The following is a 21,911-nucleotide window of genomic DNA, read 5'->3' as shown; positions in this document are numbered from 1 at the left end:
GATCCAGACAGAGCACCGCAAACAGCTGATTAACCCGCCACAGAGAAGCCCCCAGACCTATCCACCTCTCCCCTGCCACCCCCTCCCTAGGGACCAGGATGGATGCCCAGAGGCTCTAACCAGGGAGAAGAGGGAGGGGATCTGGAGACATAGCAGGAGGCCCTCTCCTCTGCAGGGGTCACAGGCTGGATTCAATCAGACCTCTGATTCCCAGGATGTTATGTCTAGAACGATACATCCCCATGTACATACTGTACATAGGATCAGGACATATAGACATAGGATCAGGAGCATATCCAGCATACTGTAGGTCCTGGATGGGCGTATGGTATGACACTGTGGGTTTGTCACGGTGCAGTAGGAGGACATTCTTTTCATGCAAAACATATCAACCAACCGAAACAGAATTTAAAACAGTCTCTAAAATTAAAACTCCAGATGGCCATATTTGTGGTAAAAATTATTGTGGTTATTTATTGTTTGATTATATGTGATAATGAGAGTGGATTTCCTGAGGCAATTAGGAATGTGTGTGTGTGTGCACGTGCGTGCGTGTGTGTGTGTGTGTAAACATTTTGAGAGGAGAGGACAGAAAAAGGACAGGATGGACCATCAAGCCTGTCTTATCAAAACATATATATAAATATTGTGATTATAACACGTTTGCGCAAGGCGAAATAACTGAAGTATGGCTGACTTCAGCTCAGTATGTGTGAGTGTCTATGCGATGTGGTTGTGTTAAGAGTAGTAACATTAATGCAGACATGTCCCATGCCAGGCCCTGGACCCGGGGGCCCTAGCCTCTGACAGAGGGCAGATCAGGGGCACTTACCCCTGGCAGAGTCTTCTGTTCATGGAGGGCGCTCTGGGCCTTCAGTGCTGACTCTCTGGCGCAGTATGTTAAAAAGGCACATCCTGCAGAGAGGGCAACACAGATGAGAAAGGAGAGATACACATCCTGCAGAGAGGACAACACAGATGAGAAAGGAGAGATACACATCCTGCAGAGAGGGCAACACAGATGAGAAAGGAGAGATACACATCCTGCAGAGAGGACAACACAGATGAGAAAGGGGAGAATCACATCCTGCAGAGAGGGCAACACAGATGAGAAAGGGGAGAATCACATCCTGCAGAGAGGGCAACACAGATGAGAAAGGAGAGACACATCCTGCAGAGAGGACAAAACAGATGAGAAAGGAGAGATACACATCCTGCAGAGAGGACAACACAGATGAGAAAGGAGAGACACACATCCTGCAGAGAGGGCAACACAGATGAGAAAGGAGAGAGAAGGACAACACAGATGAGAAAGGAGAGACACACATCCTGCAGAGGAACACAGATGAGATAGATAGAAAGCACAGATGAGAAAGGAGAGACACACATCCTGCAGAGAGGACAACACAGATGAGAAAGGAGAGACACACATCCTGCAGAGAACACAGATGAGAAAGGAGAGACACACAGGGTTGATTATAACAGAAAATGACTGCAAATCACTGGTAGCAAAGCAAATCAATGTTGATGTAAAATTCAACCCCAGTCTTTGAAGAGCTAAGGGAAATGTCCATTGCATTGTTCCTAGATCTGCATTTGACCATTTGATGAATGATCACGTTCATGATTGTTGAAGAAAGAGCACTAAATGTGCCTGGCATGCATTTCCTAGCATCACAATAATTAAAACCCTATGGTGATGAGCCCCAAACACTGACCCTTCACATCTCAGGAGACTCCTCTCAAAGATGGAAACCCCAACAACAATATATGAATGTCCATTAATAACTTCTGCACTAACAAAAATGTGACAGCTTTCATTAAAGGCTGAGTGGTTGTTCTGTTACACACTTGGTCGAGTTGACAGTGGGTGACCCCTTTCCGAAGAGTTTTTGCACCGTGCAGCATAATTTCCCATTATGGCATGTCACACCTGCTGCCAAGACTCCCCATGGGAGAAGAGGGGCGCACACACACACATACACACTCACACGCACGCTCACACAAACACACACACACACAAGCACACACACAGGACACACACACAGCACCCATCACCCCTAAAACAGAGCATTGCTCTCTGGCTCCTCGCCAAGAGAGCTCCCTTTCAGTACAACCTTCATCCACCTCCACAACCAGAAAGTTACTCAAGAGGAGAAATCAGCTGAACGACACTGATGAAACAGCATGCCACACAGCAAACCCGCAAAAATAACGCTTTGAGAGCCTGGGAGGAATTAGCCTCTCGTCCTGTGTGACATTAAAGAACTGAGCTGAGGAGAACCACTGGGACTGGTCTAGCCTGGCCCTCCAACTAACCCCTACTTATCATCCACCCAACCACTCAGTTTGGGGATGGATGTTATAGTTCACGGTTCTAGGAGATGTTTTTTTATCATCACATGATTTAAGGGTTTGGAAATGTACAACAGATCAATGCACAAACTGGTGAGACTGTGGCACTTTATCAGAGTTCATGTAACACTTTAAATTGATTTGCTTCATCTAGGGAGTGAACCTAGTCATGCAAGACAGGAGACATGGCCTAAGTAGGGGGAGACTCAGCCTTACATAGTGGCTCACTGTTAATATCTAGGCCAGGCCAGCTACATGGCTACTTATGGTAGGCCCCAATAAGTCTCTCTTGGCCAAGGGGAATTGGAAGACTTCATGAAAGACTCAATATCCAATATATTGCTGGCTCAGGGGACAACTTGGACCCAGGGGACTGTATTACAGGAGCACAATCTGTAACAGACACGTTCAACTTGGTGGTGAACATGAAAAAGGATCACAATTATTGAGTGAGGCTGAGGGTAGGAGACAGCAGATGAGCCAGATGGGGATGCAGGAAGTGGAGGATGTTGCCATGGTTATAGAATGATTCTGAGGCTTGCTTGTTAGCGATGGCTGAAAGCAGTGGTAGGCTGATTCCACTGATGAGAAGGTTAAGTGGAGTGAAAATAATACTTTGGTAATCTTTTTCAAATTTGCTGCTGCACAATCATTTCTGAAAGGAACAAAAGTTCAATGAATTGCATTACAGCGGAATTAACATTTAAGCATCCTCATTTTTGAAGTTTTACCCATGAGCACGTCTAAACCATTTCCATGGATGTTTTAACAGCGAACCTGTTTAACAGTATTTAATAACTTACTCGCTATGGAACACCACGCTTTACGAGCTAAATCAACGACTTCATCTCCTGACAGCAAAGCGCTAGCCACCATGCTAGATGAAGCTACGGCAAAACAATGAGAGTTGATCACCTCTGAGTTTACTGGAGTACAAACAGAGTTGGATTTCATTCAGGATGACGTTTCCAAGTGCGTTACTGATCTTAAAAGACTTTGAGATGAGTGCACAAAGCTTGGCGATAGAGTTGACAAATGTATCCAAGCTGCATCACATCTGGTCGTGATTGGGAATCCCATAGGGCGGCGTACAATTGGCCCAGCGTCCTCTGGGTTTGGCCGGGGTAGGCCGTCATTGTAAATTAGAATTTGTTCTTAACTGACTTGCCTAGTTAAACAAAGGTTAAATAAACAAAAAATTAAAAAAATGTGACTCAGGGCCAAATCAGAATGGACCAGTTTGACTCGCTACGAGGACATGCAACGTAGAGACAACGTGAGAATAGCCAATATGAATGAAAAAACTGAGGCTCAGAGCACTTTATTTCATCAATAGATCACTTCCAGAGTGGTTTCCAGATCTAGCTGGAACCAAAATGGAAGTGATGTGAGCTCATCGTATAAGCCGGCACATTGACAACTAAGTCAGATCCCGAACCTTGATTTTCCAGGTGCTCCGATTCCCTGACCAAGACCGCATTCTGAAGGCACTAGGAAGAAGGCGCTTGCTCAGATTACTTTCATAGACATAACATTGATGTTGTATTTATTCAAGAGTCCCACTTAAAATAATTATATGCCCAAATATTTGCAAACAGTCATTATTATGTTGAAGCGTCATCCTCTGTTGATTCCAAAACTGTGGCTCCCTTGTTGTTATGAGACATAGTTTATGACTGTTCTGGAAAAATATGGTAGTGCGGTAGGATATCATAGACTGAGCGTACGAAATTAATGTACAAAATTGAGTTACACTCCATTTTTTCAGAACAGCCTCAATTTGTAGGAGCATGGACTCTACAAGGTATTGAAAGCGTTCCACAGGGATGCTGGCTCATGTTGACTCCAATGCTTCCCACAGTTGTGTCAAGTTGGCTGAATGTCCTTTGGGTGGAGGACCATTCTTGATACACACTGGAAACTGTTGAGCATGAAAACCCCAGCAGCATTGCAGTTCTTCACAAAGTAAAATCGGTGCTCCTGCCACTTACTACCATACCCTGTTCAAAGGTACTTGTCTTGTCAATTCACCCTCTGAATGGCACACATACACAATCCATGTCACAATTGTCTCAAGGCTTACAAATCCTTCTTTAACCTGTCTCTTCCCCTTCACCTACCCTGATTGAAATGGGGTGATCAAATAAGGGCTCATAGCTTTCACCTGGATTCACCTGGTCAGTCTTTCTCATGTAAAGAGCAGGTGTTTCTAATGTTTTGTACACTCAGTCTATATCAAAAATGTAATCTCAGGTAGGAAAATTGCTCCATCCCAGTATGATCCTACATTTTATGAGAATCTAATGGAGTTGCTGGCGAATGTTATTGATTTTTCTCTGAACGTGGGTGCGGATATGAATGCCGTTTTATCCGCTTTGGACCGGTCTGGCCACGAATCTCAAACAGCTCTGTGTCAGTGGCATTTAACAACTTGGTCAAGGATTTTAATCTCACCAATGTATTTAGATTTGGTCAATTCTACGTCTAGACAATTTAGTTTTTACTCTGCTAGACATACACTGAAAGTATGTGGACACCATTTCCGCCACACCCATTGCTGACAGGTGTATAAATCGAGCACACAGCCATGCAACCTCCATAGACAAACATTGGCAGTAGAATGTCCTATACTGACGAGCTCAGTGACTGTCAACGTGGCACCGTCATAGGATGCCACCTTTCCAACAAGTCGGTTCATCCCATTTTTGCCCTGATAGAGCTGCCCTGGTCAACTGTAAGTGCTGTTATTGTGAAGTGGAAATGTCTAGAAGCAACAACAGCTCAGCCGTGATGTGGTAGGCCACACAAGCTCACAGAACTGGACCGCCGAGTGCTGAGGCACGTAGCGTGTAAAAATGGTCTTTCCTCAGTTGCAACCGAGTTCCAAACTGCCTCTGGAAGCTACGTCAGCATAAGAACTGTTCATTGGGAGCTTTATGAAATGGGTTGCCATGGCCGAGCAGCTGCACACAAGCCTCTGGAGCAATGGAAACGCGTTCTCTGGAGTGATGAATCACGCTTCACCATCTGGCAGTCCGACGGACGAATCTAGATTTGGCAGATGCCAGGAGAATGCTCCCTGCCCAAATGCATAGTGCCAACTGTAAAGTTTGGTGGAGGAGGAATAATGGTCTGGGGCTGCTTTACATGGTTTGGGCTCGGCCCCTTAGTTCCAGTGAAGGGAAATCGTAAGACTAGAAATCTGTGTTTCCAACTTTGTGGCAACAGTTTGGGGAAGGCCCTTTCCTATTTCAGCACGACAATGCTGAAAGCGAGGTCCATACAGAAATGGTTTTTCGAGATCGGTGTGGAAGAACTTGACTGGCCTGCACAGAGCTTTGAACTCAACACCATTGAACACCTTTGGGATGAATTGGAGCACCGACTACGAGCCAGGCCTAATCGCCCAACATCAGTGCCCGACCTCACTAATGCTCTTGTGGATGAATGGAAGCAAGTCCCCGCAGCAATGTTCCAACATCTAGTGGAAAGCCTTTCCAGAAGAGTGGAGGCTGTTATAGCAGCAAAGGGGGGGACCAACTCAATATTAATGTCCATGATTTTGGAATGAGATGTTCGACGAGCAGGTGTCCACATACCTTTGGCCATGTAGTGTAACTCCTACTCCAGAATAGATTATATTCTAGTTTCCCACACTGCATACTCAGATACTCATAATGCAACTATTTGGAAAATAACTCGATGTTTATCTAACACAGAATGATGGGTCTGTTGAAGATGCCCATATCCTATGGAAGTCTATAAAGGGATTTATCAGGAACTTGTCAGTGTCATTTGTGTCTCACCTTAATAAAACCATAATGACAACAATTAACAAACTAGAAACATGTTTGGCTAATCTGGAACGAGAACAACAAATCTCTTACTCTGACGGCAAAAAGAAAAGAATAGATGCAGTTAAATTAGAATGTAATTCTTTGCTCAGACACAGGGCAGAATTGTTCATTCATCCAATCAGACATAACTATTATTTGAATGGGGATAAACCAAGGCCTCTTTCAGCAATGAGACTCAGAAGCAGTGAGAAATACTCTAGTATTACAGCTATGAAAGCACAGAATGGCTTGTTAACTAATCCTTTGGAAATCAATGCAGATTTTGGTTCTTTTTAGCTGAATACTCTATGCCAGGAGTATTGAGCTCTTACCCTATGAGGTCCAGAGCCTGCTGGTTTTCTGTTCTACCTGATCATTAATTGCACCCACCTGGTGTCCAATGTCTAAATCAGTCCCTGATTAGAGGGGAACAATGAAACTACCTGGTGTAACTGGCTTCGAGGTCCAGAGTTGAGTTTGAGGGCTCGATAAATCTGATATTACTTTGAGCGGTGTTGGCACTAAGAGCGGATATTCCTTACCTTTCCAACGAAGGATCACAATCCCTTGTGGAACCCATTTCATTGGATGAACTTAAACAGGCACGAACAAATATGAAAAAAGGCCAATCCCAGAATTCTACCTTGCCTTTTGGGATAAATTAGGCCTATTTTTACATGATTTGATTCTGACTTCTGTTGACAAGAGATCTTTTCACATTGATGTAAACTCTGCAATGATGGCGGTACTTCCGAAGCCCAATAAAGATCACACTCTAATGGGTAGCTCAATCGACCTTTGTCGTTGTTGTGCTCGGAAGTTAAATTGTATGCTAGTGTTCTCTCAGCCCGTTTAGAATCCAGTGTGACGACACTAGTGCATCACGATCAGACAGGGTTTATTAAAACTCGACTAGCCTTAGGTAATGTGTGTCGTTTATTACATGTTGTTCATGCCACTAATAAAAAAAACATGAGCTAGCGCACACCCAGAATAATAGTTGTGTGTGAAGGTGCTGAGTAACGACGAATAAACTATCAACTATCAAAATAAAGTAGTCGCACACTCCATATATAATCTCCCAGCAATTGAATGGGTATTTACCAACGTTTCGGCATCACTGTGCCTTCCTCGGGGTAATGTCATGAATACTTGAACCAGGTTATGTAGACACACAGTGCAATTAGTGTAACCAATGACAGTAGTGAGGGGTGTGTCAAAATTAGTAAGTTAATTCAAATTAATTAGTGAAACTGTTAAACAATAGTATATGGCATATGAAATATATTACGCTATTGTTATCATATAGAAACATAATGGAATATTGTACATCATATTAGCATCAACATACATTATTGTTTCATTCATTCATTTTTGTTACATGTAATCTTTTGGTTCAACCTTAATATATAAGGAACGTCATCAACTGGGGGAACATATTAGGTGTACGCTAATAAGCTGTAAAAATATTTTTTCAATTTATAAGACTTGTTCATAAAGGAAAATGTGTTCATAAGGGCCTGAGATCAAAGTCAATATTCAGACCAATAAGGGTCAATGTTTTTAGATAGGATCTCCAGTAAGCCTCCCTTTGTAGTAGTAGGATCTCGATGTTACCTCCTCTCCTTGGTAGAACAACATGATCAATGCCTGTGTATTTGAGGGAGGAGATGGGATGGTTAGCTTCAACAAAGTGAGCTGCTACTGGATAGTCAATGTTTTTGCTGCGGTGTTCAGCTATGCGTTGTTTTAATTGTCTTTTCATTTGTCCTACGTTGACTTTTCCACATGAACAGGTGATGAGATGGATTCCTCCCTTGGTCTTGCATGAGATGATACCCCTAACAGGGATCTTTCCACCTGTATGTGTCTGAAGAAAGACGTTTTTATAGTACTATTGCACTGTGTACATGAGCCACATTGGTAGGTCCCATTTGGGACAGGTTCATGCCACTAATGACATTAGATCTCCATGTACCGTTCTCTCCTTGGATGCTGAGAAGGCGTTTGATAGGTCAGAGTAGGATTTTCTATGGTCGGTATTAAGCGATTTAATTTAGGAACCAAGTTTATCAGCATGATTCAAGTTTTATATGCAAATCTTTCTGCCATGGTGTCCACACAGGGGGCAATCCCCGTATCCAGAAGCTGTCGCCAAGGATGCCCAATCTCGCCTTTGCTCTTCGCCTTTTCCATCGAACTGCTAACACAGAAAATCAGACAGCACCCTCCTTACATAGGGATGGCATACTTCTGTACACTGATAATGCTGTCTCATAATTACCACATACTCTCTACATTTGATGATTATAGCACCCTCTCAGGGTACAAAATGAATTGGACAAAATCAGCTATGATGTCATTAAGCTTAGGACTCACTCTGTCAATGGTACCCAAACACATCCCATTGGTAAAGAGCTTTAAATTGTTTTTTTTATATTGTTTTTTAATATTTTTATTTCACCTTTATTTAATCAGGTAGGCCAGTTGAGAACAAGTTCTCAGTGACAACTGCGACCTGGCCAAGATAAAGCAAAGCAGTGTGACACAAACAACACAGAGCTACACATGGAATAAACAAAAGTACAGTCAATAACACAATAGAAAAGTCTATATACCGTGTTTGCAAAAGTAGTAAGATTAGGGAGGTAAGGCAATAAATAGGCCATAGTGGCGAAATAATTACAATTGAGCAATTAAACACTGGAGTGATAGATGTGCAGAAGATGAATGTGCAACTAGAGCTACTGGGGTGCAAAGGAGCAAAAAATAAATAACAGTGTGGGGATGAGGTAGTTGGGTGGGCTATTTACTGATGGGCTGTGTACAGGTGCAATGGTCGGTAAGCTGCTCTGACAGATGATGCTTAAATATCTGGGTATACTGTATAGATATTTTCCTCAAAACATGGCATTAAATCATTTCCAAATATATGTGAGTAGAAGAGTACCTTTTTAAATCTTTACAGCTTCCCAACTCTCTACAAGCTAAAATATCCATCATTAAGATGAATATTCTTCCCAAAATTAACTTTTTCTCTGCAATGATTACACTAGCTCCACCAAAGAAATTATTGGACAATATCTTGTATTTAGCCTCTCAATTTGTGTGGAAAGGTAAGTGACCTCGAATTAAACTATCCACTATGCATCGTGACAAGGGAGATGGCGGGCTTTCTCTGCCTAACTTTAGTTTCTAGTTTTATTAGTCGTATGTGTCGTATCGTCCAACTAAATGTTACTGGCAGGTTCCTTCTCGACAATGCAACAACAATATGAAATAATACAAGATAATAAACTGAACGTAAAGTAAATGGCTCAGTAGAATAGAAGTTTGTTTTACTTTTGGGCTTTTGTGCTATGCCCCCTTTCAGCATGGTTTGATTCAAATGCTTTAATGTCCTGGAGACTATGGAAGAGAATTTGGCTTTACCACCCAGACTTCAGGATCTTGTCTATTCTGCAGTACCATTAAAACAAGCAAAGTTATGTTTTGAACCACTAATTTCCTTTGTTGTGCTTTGTGCTTAATATAAAAATAATTCTAACACAATTCACAAGTGGTATGCTCAGTCACCAAATTTCCACAATCATTCCCTTCTTTCTGGCGGTATCATTCACCCCTATAGGAGGATAGGGGTGTTCATGTTTGGATGATCTATTTAGAGATGAAGGTTTGCAAGCCTTTGATGATCTTAGGGCTATATTTCAATTACCTGGTACCTCTTCTTTATTTTATCTATGTTTAAGATCAGCAATGCGGGCGTATGGTGTCTACCAACAATGGCTGTACATAGGCCTTCAGCACATTTTGTTTCAGCAACGTGACATCCCCTCCCTCAGACCAAGAGACATGCCCCCCCAACAACAACATGAACTACATAGAATATTCCATGTCTACTAACTCAAATGGTTTGATCCGTATACGGTTATGTTAGTTGCAGCTTACAAATCAGTACCATTTAAGAATCAATGGATTAGCGAACTATCTACTTTTGATTATCCTATTTGTTGGGATACTGCATGGGAGGACTTAGTGGGTTCATCTAAGAACCCCAATCATGAGCGGAAACACTTTCCATTTCATACACAGGGTAAACCGTCCACCAAGAAAATGTCATTTGATGAAAATCATAACCTCTCCTCTGTGTGATCTATGTAACCAAGGTGCCTTGGGCTCACAGGAGGTTGGTGGCACCTTAATTGGGGAGGACGGGCTTGTGGTAATGGCTGGAGTGGAATCAGTGGAATGGTATCAGATACATCAAACACATGGTTTGATGCCATTCCATTCGCTCCGTTCCAGCCATTATTATAAGCCGTCCTCCCCTCAACAGCCTCCTCTGCTTGGGCTCCTTTACGCATATGTACTGAGAGGGGTAAGGGTGTGGAGACATTTTGGGAAGAGGTATCCTCTGTCTTATCTGGCGTACTTGATATGACTATACCTTGTTCCCCCAAACTGTTACCACTTAATGATAATTCACCACTTATCATGTCATTACAGAAAAGACGTATCATGTTGTCTGGTTTGACAGCAGCTCAAAAGATATTGGCACTAAGATGGCAACCTCCACATTCTTTGGCTATGTCCCATTGGATCCGCCCTTTTGTAGATATAATTGATTTACAACTATCCACTGCTAGGATCCATGGGGCTATAGCCAAGCAACAATTGACAGCTGGTTATCTGCAGCTGAAACCATCAAACTACTATAGTGCGTATATTTCCCAACAGATTGCCTGTTACTTGTTCATTTTCGGTCTCATGTGCAAAAGTGTACCCCGCTTATTTTATCACAATTGCTTGATTTAGTTTTTAATTTCATGGAGATCAGGTTGGGTGGGTTGGGGTGGTCGCCAGGAGGGGATGGATGGTGGGTTGATGCAGTTGGGTGGCCGATATATGTGTGTATAGACTATGTGGTCTATTCTACTGTAATTATGTAACCTTTCCTGCTGCTTTTTGTTGTTGTCTTTGTTCCTTTGAAAATAAATAAAATGTTGATCCCAAAAAAAGGAATAGGAGTCAATAAATGAAAAATACAGATTTTGTAATAAGGAATAGGCTTTTATTTCTACTGTGTCTACTGTTAACTTGTAAATGTTAATTACAGTACAAAAACATGGCTGTCATTTAGGCATTTTTAAATTACAGTAAATTGTGTTTACTTGCATCAGGTATCTGTACCTGTAATTGACAAAACAACAAAACAAATTGCAAGTCAATCATTAACATTGGTGTCATGTTCAATGAAAATTGCTGAAAATTGCTATTCTTGGATTGCTTCTTTCTTAGACGTCTGATGCAGCAATGTTCTTCTGAAAACTATTACAAACTCATTTCCTGAAAGATAAACTTGCCTGCCTCAGCATAAGTGCTTCAATTCTCTAAATTAAAATAGTCAACTGAACCCAGCAACTGTGGGGTGTCTGTCTTTTATAGGCAGTGAGACGGTGAAGAGCAGAGACAGCAACTACATCACAGCACACGGCCATGTTTAGTCCAGGGTAACAAAGACCTTCGGCTCGAATCGTTGCCCAATAGAACTGTGGCAGCATTCCACAGTGTGTGGGTATCTATCTATTTTCATGCAGTAAAACAGGGCCCTGTTTCCCTCACACACTCTCTATCTAATGATCAGAGAGGTCATCTGTGGACTGGCCTACACCTGTCATTCAACTGAGTACCTGCCAATCACTGTCACCCACCTGCTCCGTCACTGTGTGATTCATGTAAAGGGGGAACCAGCTGCCTGACCGTGAGACTGCACATCTCACAGCAGTGCACTACACTCTAAACTAATGGCCACGTCTTAGAGCACAGACATGTTCCTGAAAGAGCAGTGGATTACAGACACAGTTATTAAAAGACTGTTAGGATGCTCTTCTAGCTATTTGATTCACATTTGTAATGATGAGGCTTTTGGGTGAAAGAATGTTTCAGAGTTATAGTCCTTCTCTCTCTCTCTTGCTTTGACATTTAAATGCTTTTGTGGATTTTAAGGTGAAATTGTCAAAGGCATTTGTAGCCAATTATACACTCTGGCCTGCCTGTTGGGGAGGGGAGAATGAATGACAAACCTAAATCACTCTTAGCATCTCATCTCCCTAGCTGCGTGTGGTGGGGCTCCACGGAGTGCCATCCACCTCTCTGAGCTGCTGGAGAAGGAAGGAGCGAGTGATAGATAACGCTACTCAAGCAGAAGATTTGCCCCCCCCCACCCATATCCAGCATGTCTGAACAATGGATGTGTTCCCAGACTGACACTAACCATTATGATAATGTGGGGCTCATAGGGAATGATTGATGCTAAGGCAGGTCAAGTAGCTCGACCTGGACAATGGCAGTGCTACTCACATACACTACCTGTATCCCATCCAATAGTGTCAAACACTGCATAGACTACACTGTCCAGTCCCCATAGACTACACTGTCCAGTCCCCATAGACTACACTGTCCAGTCCCCATAGACTACACTGTCCAGTCCTTACTCCCTATAGTATCCACAGGATTCACCCCATGACCAAAACATCGAATCACCATCAAATCCCCTTAATAAATTGCAGATATAAGATATGGTCACAAAAATGAATCTACAGTCAAACATTTAAATGAAATGTGCAGATGTTTTCACCGCATTAACATTTGGGAAATGCATATACACATAAATGGACCTTGAGGAATTCAAAATAAATTCACATTAGGCACTAGAGAAATTCAAAAAGCCCAGAGTCAGTATTCATGACACACAGAACTGTTCAGGTTGATACACCGCAATCCACATGCATAAATCATGAGTAACAACATTATACCCCCCCGAATCATGAGTAACAACATTATACCTCCCCAAATCATGACATTTTCATAGATCCAAAATGATGGTGCAACCCTGTGTTATATCACTCTGAGTATGAATGGTGTAGCAGAAGATGATCCATTAATTGAATGATTAATTCATCATTAAGTCTAGACGGTGATGACACACTCCTTAACCACCTGAGGCATTTCAATGACATGTTTCTTGGTCTAAGGGAGGGGATGTCACGTTGCTGAAACAAAATGTGCTGAAGGCCTATGCACAGCCATTGTTGGTAGACTTCTTCAATGGTATAGGCCTGCTAAAATAGCCTACTATGCTTGCTAAGTCTTGGTTATGTGACAGGGTTATGGTTCAATATAGCCTGTGGCCTATTTGAATGCAACCCACATTTAGTTGAATGTGACAGAGACATAAGAATAGGATACTTTTTTGCTCTTATTTTAATAGGTCTTTATCAATCAAATGTCCCAATAAGGTGCAGCGCGTTCAATTTGCATGCTGGGGGCAAGGACACCCGCAGCTCCACAAAAATGATTGACAACCATGTGCCATTATCACGCCTGCTTCCGCTCTCCCTCCCTGGCGCTCGAGGGCGCCAGGCTGCCCGGAATTACGCACTCCTGCCACCATCGTTACGCACACCTGCCACCATCATTACGCACTCCTGTCACCATCATTACGCACTCCTTTCAACATCATTATACAAACCTGCTTCTCTCGTCACGCGCATCAGTGATTCATTGGACTCACCTGGACTCAATCACCTTTGTATTTCCTCCCCTATATCTGTCTGCTCCCCAGCTCTGTTCCGCGCTTCTGCATTGATTGTCGTATGTCTCTGTACTACCCTGCTCTGACGCTGTTCCTGTCCTGTTCCCTGTCTGTGTAAATTAAATGCTCACTCTCCGCACCTGCTTTTCATCTCCAGCGCCGGTTCTTACAGAATGCTGAAGCCATCAAATTAAGCATCAGGGAGTGCTGGTGTTTTGGTTGGTGGTGACGTCGGTTCCGGGTGCTGCAGCCAAGGGAACAAGGGGTTGCCTCAGCTGGCTCGTCGGGCTTCCACGCCCTAGCTGGCTCGAGAGGTCTCCTTGCCCCGGTTGGCTCGGCCATCCCACGTCAGGCCTCCGCTGGATCGTCAGGGTTTTACACCTCAGCCGGCCCATCAGGCTCCCACGTCCCAGCGGGATCATCAGGCTGTCAGGCCTCGACTGGATCGTCAGGCTCTTACGCCTCAGCCGGTTCACCAGGCTCCTACGCCTCTGCCGTTTCGCCGGGCTTCTACGCCCCAGACGGCTGGTCCAGCACCCATGCCTCGGCAGGCCCGTCAGACTAGACCAGGTGGGATGAAGGGTGACACCCCTAGAGGGGTGGGTACTGTCACGCCTGCTCCCGCTCTTCTTCCCTGGCTGCCCTGCATTACGCACTCCTGCCACCATCATTACGCACACCTGCTTCCCTCGTCACAGGTATCAGCGATTCATTGCACTCACCTGCACTCAATCACTTGTGCTATTTCCTCCCCTATATGTGTCTGTTCCCCGCTTCAGCATTATTTGTCATATGTCTTTGTATTTCCTGGTTCTGACGGTGTTCCTGTCCTGTTCCATGTCTGTGCAAGATTAAACATTCACTCTCCGTAGCTGCTTCTCGCCTCCAGCATCGGCTCTTACAGCTGGGATTGCTAAATCAATGTGAACTGTGAGCATATATTGTGAGCACAGTCCGAACTACACATTTTCGATAATTCCATACAATACAATTGTGCACATTTAGCTCTATCAGAGTTATACAGCATGCTCTTCGTGGGCTCTCCCTGTCAAGCAGCAGAAGCCTGCACTTGCCGATGTACAACCTGTCTCATCATCACCCAGTGCCTGGGCTTACCTCCGCTGTACCCGCACCCCACCATACCCCTGTCTGCGCATTATGCCCTGAATATATTCTACCATGCCCAGAAACCTGCTCCTCTTATCCTCTGCCCCCAACGCTCTAGGCGACCAGTTTTGATAGCCTTTAGCCGCACCCTCATACTACTCCTTCTCTGTTCCGCGGGTGATGTGGAGGTAAACCCAGGCCCTGCATGTCCCCAGGTACCCTCATTTGTTGACTTCTGTGATCGAAAAAGCCTTGGTTTTATGCATGTCAACATCAGAAGCCTCCTCCCTAAGTTTGTTTTACTCACTGCTTTAGCACACTCTGCTAACCCTGATGTCCTTGCCGTGTCTGAATCCTGGCTCAGGAAGGCCACCAAAATTCAGAGATTTCCATACCCAATTATAACATCTTCCGTCAAGATAGAACTACCAAAGGGGGCGGAGTTGCAGTCTACTGCAGAGATAGCCTGCAAAGTAATGTCATACTTTCCAGGTCCATACCCAAACAGTTCGAACTACTAATTTTGAAAATTACCCTCTCCAGAAATAAGTCTCTCACTGTTGCCGCCTGCTACCGACCACCCTCAGCTCCCAGCTGTGCCCTGGACACCATTTGTGAATTGATCGCCCCCATCTAGCTTCAGAGTTTGTTCTGTTAGGTGACCTAAACTGGGATATGCTTAACACCCCGGCAGTCCTACAATGTAAGCTAGATGCCCTCAATCTCACTCAAATCATCAAGGAACCCACCAGGTACAACCCTAACTCTGTAAACAAGGGCACCCTCATAGACGTCATCCTGACCAACTGGCCCTCCAAATACACCTCCGCTGTCTTCAACCAGGATCTCAGCGATCACTGCCTCATTGCCTGTATCCGCCACGGAGCCGCAGTCAAACGACCACCCCTCATCACTGTCAAACGCTCCCTAAAACACTTCTGTGAGCAGGCCTTTCTAATCGACCTGGCCCGGGTATCCTGGAAGGACATTGACCTCATCCCGTCAGTTGAGGATGCCTGGTCATTCTTTAAAAGTAACTTCCTCACCATTTTAGATAAGCATGCTCCGTTCAAAAATGCAGAACCAAGAACAGATACAGCCCTTGGTTCACTCCAGACCTGACTGCCCTCGACCAGCACAAAAACATCCTGTGGCGGACTGCAATAGCATCGAATAGCCCCGTGATATGCAACTGTTCAGGGAAGTCAGGAACCAATACACGCAGTCAGTCAGGAAAGCTAAGGCCAGCTTCTTCAGGCAGAAGTTTGCATCCTGTAGCTCCAACTCCAAAAGTTCTGGGACACTGTGAAGTCCATGGAGAACAAGAGCACCTCCTCCCAGCTGCCCACTGCACTGAGGCTAGGTATCACGGTCTCCACCGATAAATCCACGATTATCGAAAGCTTCAATAAGCACTTCTCAACGGCTGGCCATGCCTTCCGCCTGGCTACTCCAACCTCGGCCAACAGCTCCGCCCCCCCCGCAGCTCCTCGCCCAAGCCTCTCCAGGTTCTCCTTTACCCAAATCCAGATAGCAGATGTTCTGAAAGAGCTGCAAAACCTAGACCCGTACAAATCAGCTGGGCTTGACAATCTGGACCCTCTATTTCTGAAACTATCTGCCGCCATTGTCGCAACCCCTATTACCAGCCTGTTCAACCTCTCTTTCATATCGTCTGAGATCCCCAAGGATTGGAAAGCTGCCGCAGTCATCCCCCTCTTCAAAGGCGGAGACACCCTGGACCCAAACTGCTATAGACCTATATCCATCCTGCCCTGCCTATCTAAGGTCTTCGAAAGCCAAGTCAACAAACAGGTCACTGACCATCTCGAATCCCACCGTACCTTCTCCGCTGTGCAATCTGGTTTCCGAGCCGGTCACGGGTGCACCTCAGCCACGCTCAAGGTACTAAACGATATCATAACCGCCATCGATAAAAGACAGTACTGTGCAGCCGTCTTCATCGACCTCGCCAAGGCTTTCGACTCTGTCAATCACCATATTCTTATCGGCAGACTCAATAGCCTCGGTTTCTCGGATGACTGCCTTGCCTGGTTCACCAATTACTTTGCAGACAGAGTTCAGTGTGTCAAATCGGAGGGCATGCTGTCCGGTCCTCTGGCAGTCTCTATGGGGGTGCCACAGGGTTCAATTCTCGGGCCGACTCTTTTCTCTGTATATATCAATGATGTTGCTCTTGCTGCGGGCGATTCCCTGATCCACCTCTACGCAGACGACACCATTCTATATACTTTCGGCCCGTCATTGGACACTGTGCTATCTAACCTCCAAACGAGCTTCAATGCCATACAGCACTCCTTCCGTGGCCTCCAACTGCTCTTAAACGCGAGTAAAACCAAATGCATGCTTTTCAACCGATCGCTGCCTGCACCCGCATGCCCGACTAGCATCACCACCCTGGATGGTTCCGACCTTGAATATGTGGACATCTATAAGTACCTAGGTGTCTGGCTAGACTGCAAACTCTCCTTCCAGACTCACATCAAACATCTCCAATCGAAAATCAAATCAAGAGTCGGCTTTCTATTCCGCAACAAAGCCTCCTTCACTCACGCCGCCAAGCTTACCCTAGTAAAACTGACTATCCTACCGATCCTCGATTTCGGCGATGTCATCTACAAAATGGCTTCCAACACTCTACTCAGCAAACTGGATGCAGTCTATCATAGTGCCATCCGTTTTGTCACCAAAGCACCTTATACCACCCACCACTGCGACTTGTATGCTCTAGTCGGCTGGCCCTCGCTACATATTCGTCGCCAGACCCACTGGCTCCAGGTCATCTACAAGTCCATGCTAGGTAAAGCTCCGCCTTATCTCAGTTCACTGGTCACGATGGCAACACCCATCCGTAGCACACGCTCCAGCAGGTGTATCTCACTGATCATCCCTAAAGCCAACACCTCATTTGGCCGCCTTTCGTTCCAGTACTCTGCTGCCTGTGACTGGAACGAACTGCAAAAATCGCTGAAGTTGGAGACTTTTATCTCCCTCACCAACTTCAAACATCAGCTATCCGAGCAGCTAACCGATCGCTGCAGCTGTACATAGTCTATTGGTAAATAGCCCACCCATTTTCACCTACCTCATTCCCATACTGTTTTTATACTGTTTTTTTTATTTTATTTATTTATTTACTTTTCTGCTCTTTTGCACACCAATATCTCTACCTGTACATGACCATCTGATCATTTATCACCCCAGTGTTAATCTGCAAAATTGTATTATTCGCCTACCTCCTCATGCCTTTTGCACACATTGTATATAGACTGCCCATTTTTTTCTACTGTGTTATTGACTTGTTAATTGTTTACTCCATGTGTAACTCTGTGTTGTCTGTTCACACTGCTATGCTTTATCTTGGCCAGGTCGCAGTTGCAAATGAGAACTTGTTCTCAACTAGCCTACCTGGTTAAATAAAGGTGAAATAAAAAGCAGTTACTTGCTGTATAACTCTGATGACAGAGTTAAATGTGGAATAACTGGAAATGTGTCGTTCTGACTATACTCTTCAAGAGGTGATGATATTAAAACCAAATAGTTATAACATTTATTTAACAATCCCTTGAAAACGGCATTCAGTTGTCAATGGTTTTAGCGGAGTTTGATGTCTCCTTGACCCCTAGAAGTCAAATCGAACTCTCTGCACCGTATTGTGATGTTTTATTGAAAACAACCTATAGCAGGTAGTGCTGAGCAATTAACTCAAATGTCGGTTATTTTTCAATATTTAAACAACTAATTGACCAACATCGGTTCAATTATTTGAATTCCATTTTGTTCTGTTTTTTTTGTGAGCTCAATGCCCAGAGAATTCAGATCAAGCCCAAACTGTGTGATGTAGTAGGGAGCTGTAGTTTCCAACAGGCCAATATTCTACCTAGTTTAGTGCAGAAAACGTGGTAATTAATTACAATGACCATAATCCATTGCACGCCTACTTGTCCAGTCTGTTTGGTGGCAGACACACGGAGAGGGAGAGGGAGTTGGAGAGGGAGAGGGAGAGGGAAAGAAGAGACAGAAGAATGCACAATTGAGAGGATAGAGAGCAGTTGCTTCACAAGGTATCTCTACCTGAAAATACATAATCTAAGTGATTGATAGTTGGTATTCAGCAGTAAAACTATGCATTATTTACTTTGAAGAACTACTAAAATAGTGATTTTGGCAGACAGCATAGGCAGCAGCTCTATAGAGAAACGCTGACTTGGAAATTCAACTAAAACAAATGTAATATAGACAACTTAAATATTTTATTAAAGTAAAGTAATATGAATAAACAACGGTTAGTAAGCTATAAGCGGAAATGGGCAGTAACTATCATGATGGGACTTAGTTCATTGTTGTATTGTGTGTTGTTACAGAATTTAACCCACATCATGTATATTGCATTTAATGTTTTAACAAATTATCTAAACTGAAATCTAAAACCATGATTATTGTTTAATTGTTATTAGGCAAGTCAGTTAAGAACAAATTCTTATTTTCAATGACGGCCTAGGAACAGTTCAGGTGCAGAACGACAGAATTGTACCTTGTCAGCTCGGGGGTTTGAACTTGAAACCTTCCGGTTACTAGTCCAACGCTCTAACCACTAGGCTACCCTGCCGCCCCAATAATAATCTAACCAAAACCGAACCGACTTCAAAAAGCACCAATCACTCAGCACTAATAACAGGTGTCTACATATTTTTCCACCAACTTGTCGGCTCCATCATAGGCAGCTCTCAGTGAAAGATGAAGTATAGATGTGCCTAAATAAGCATAGATGTGCCGACAGATGTTCCTAAATATACGCTGAGTGTATAAAACATTAGGAACACCTTCCCAATGTTGAGTTGCAACCCTTTTTGCCCTCAGAACAGCCTCAATTGATCGGGTCGTGGACTCTACAAGGTGTCGACAGCGTTCCACAGGGATGCTGGCCCATGTTGACTCCAATGCTTGCCACAGTCGTGTCAAGTTAGCTGTATGTCCTTTTGGGTGGTGGACCATTCTTGATACACACGAGGAACAGCGTGAAAAACCCAGCAGAGTTGCAGTTCTTCACAAAGTAAAATTGGTGCGCCTGGCACCTACTACCATACCCCGTTCAAAGGTACTTAGAATCTTTTGTCTTGCCCATTCACCCTCTGAATGGCACACATACACAATTCATGTTTCAATTGTCTAAAGGCTTAAAAATCCCTCTTTAAGCTGTCTCCTCCCCTTCATTTACACTGATTGAAGTGGATTTAATAAGTGACATCAATAAGGGATCATCATTCAGTCTATGTCATGGAAAGTGCAGGTGTTCTTAATGTTTTGTTTACTCAGTGTATTTGCATGATTTGAGTGTAGGCTACTGTAAGCTATTACAGCTAACTAACCTGCTGACCAAAATAAATGTACACATACATGTTATTCAATCATTGCATCCACACTGCTCGCGTGCATTAACGAGTATATGCATAGCCAGGCTCTAAAATAGAACTTGGTTCTATTTCTGATGCTTGACACGCTGCAAGTCCCGTCTCTCCCACCTCCTCATTCGTTTTTAGGAGTATATACCCACATGGGTGATTGAACAATGAACTGAGGTCCACACTCCAGTCCAGTTGGTGGTGGTAATGCACCTTAAAGTTGGTTGCCAACCGCCATATAAAGTCCAAAGAAGAAGAAGCCCGAAGGAGGAGAGATTACTAGAAGCTAACTCAGTTTACCCTTTTAACTGAGGATTTATTGTCAGAGTAGAGGACCTCGTGCATTTCAGGTAAAATAACAACCCAATGTTTATATCCCAGGACAAATTAGCGAGCTAGCTAACTAAATTGCAATGAATGTGTAATGCTTTTCGACCTGTCCCAAAATTAATATAGTTCGTTTCAGAGTTCGTTTCAGAGTTGGTTTCAGAGTTCGTTTTGACATTTCAACCTGCGTGTCCTGATCGCATCTGGTGTGGGTAGACAAAATCAAAACGTGTGCGGTGGCGCACGTGGACGCACTGGCGTGCCAGGTGTAGTCAGCATGTAAGACTTCATTCACGATTTACAGTTGCATTTGGTTATATTTTGCCAATTGTAAGTTTACCAATACCTTAAGTATTTCCGTATACATAGCCTACTAGGATGAAGAGGAAAATCAGCAACTCTTGGAGGGCAGTGGAAGTTGAGAAAAGAGTTTATGTGAAAGTAGTCTAGACCTGAAACCAATGCATATCAGACTTTTGCCTTCACTGGGATTTAAAGACCAAAAGAAATGTGGGTTTTATACATTTCAAAACGCCCTTCTATGAGCCCAAAGACCAATCCAAATTGGAATACGAAACAAACATAGACTGACCAATAGGATAGATTACGATTATGGAGGATTACATTATTGTAAATGCAAATCACAAATGTATTTAAAAACTCTTAAAATCAAATAGTTTTTATTTCAAGGAAGTACTATTTTATTTAAAGTTGGGCTTTTTTTGTAAAGCATTTTTCCCAAAAAACGGAATCAGCCATTGCTTAGGACCTTTGCAAGCCTATTTTAAAGTAAAAACTATAGAATCTATAGAAAAATATTTTACACATGCCTTTCTGTAGGGAACATTTAAAGCTTTTGGCATATATCACAGGCGAGAAGACTATGTGAGGGGGAAAACTCCTCCATAAAATGTATTAATGAAATCTTATTAGACAGCACGCATGTAGCCAACTCCCGCGCACTCCCAATGTGACTTTGAGTCGGTGGGTAGTAATGCATAATATGTCCTACATTATAGGCTACTAGTACACAGGAGTGGCCTCGGCGGATGCTGATTTGACTGGGCAGACAATTTGGCTTGTGAACAGGAGTATCTTTCTTTAAGCAAACAGCCCTGGAGCTTTGACATTCATGGAGTTCGAAGGACAGGCAGACGTAGAAAACACACACATCGAGAATATTGTTTTAAACGATCATCATGTTCCAGAGAGAAACGCGGGGTGTGTGGGTCCAGCATCAGTGACTATTAACTCACGGAACAGGTGGCG

The 21,911-nt window shown here is 43.7% G+C and overlaps 1 protein-coding gene across 5 annotated transcripts in view; it reads right to left on the bottom strand.

The window, feature by feature from the left end:
- Window positions 1–21,911, bottom strand: part of LOC115112531 (CUGBP Elav-like family member 3-B) — a 200,008-nt gene that overhangs the window by 176,134 nt on the left and 1,963 nt on the right. For all 5 annotated transcript variants that reach the window (XM_065011925.1, XM_065011927.1, XM_065011928.1 and 2 more), the window contains exon 2: window positions 833–915. In XM_065011925.1, coding sequence (XP_064867997.1) covers window positions 833–915 — 83 coding nt within the window. The remainder of the gene's footprint in view (window positions 1–832; window positions 916–21,911) is intronic.

Source organism: Oncorhynchus nerka, linkage group LG27 (genome assembly GCF_034236695.1).
Source record: "Oncorhynchus nerka isolate Pitt River linkage group LG27, Oner_Uvic_2.0, whole genome shotgun sequence".
NCBI classification, from domain to species: Eukaryota; Metazoa; Chordata; class Actinopteri; order Salmoniformes; family Salmonidae; genus Oncorhynchus; species Oncorhynchus nerka.
Note: the sequence above shows the minus strand (reverse complement) of the source record. Positions and strands in the feature narration are given on the sequence as shown.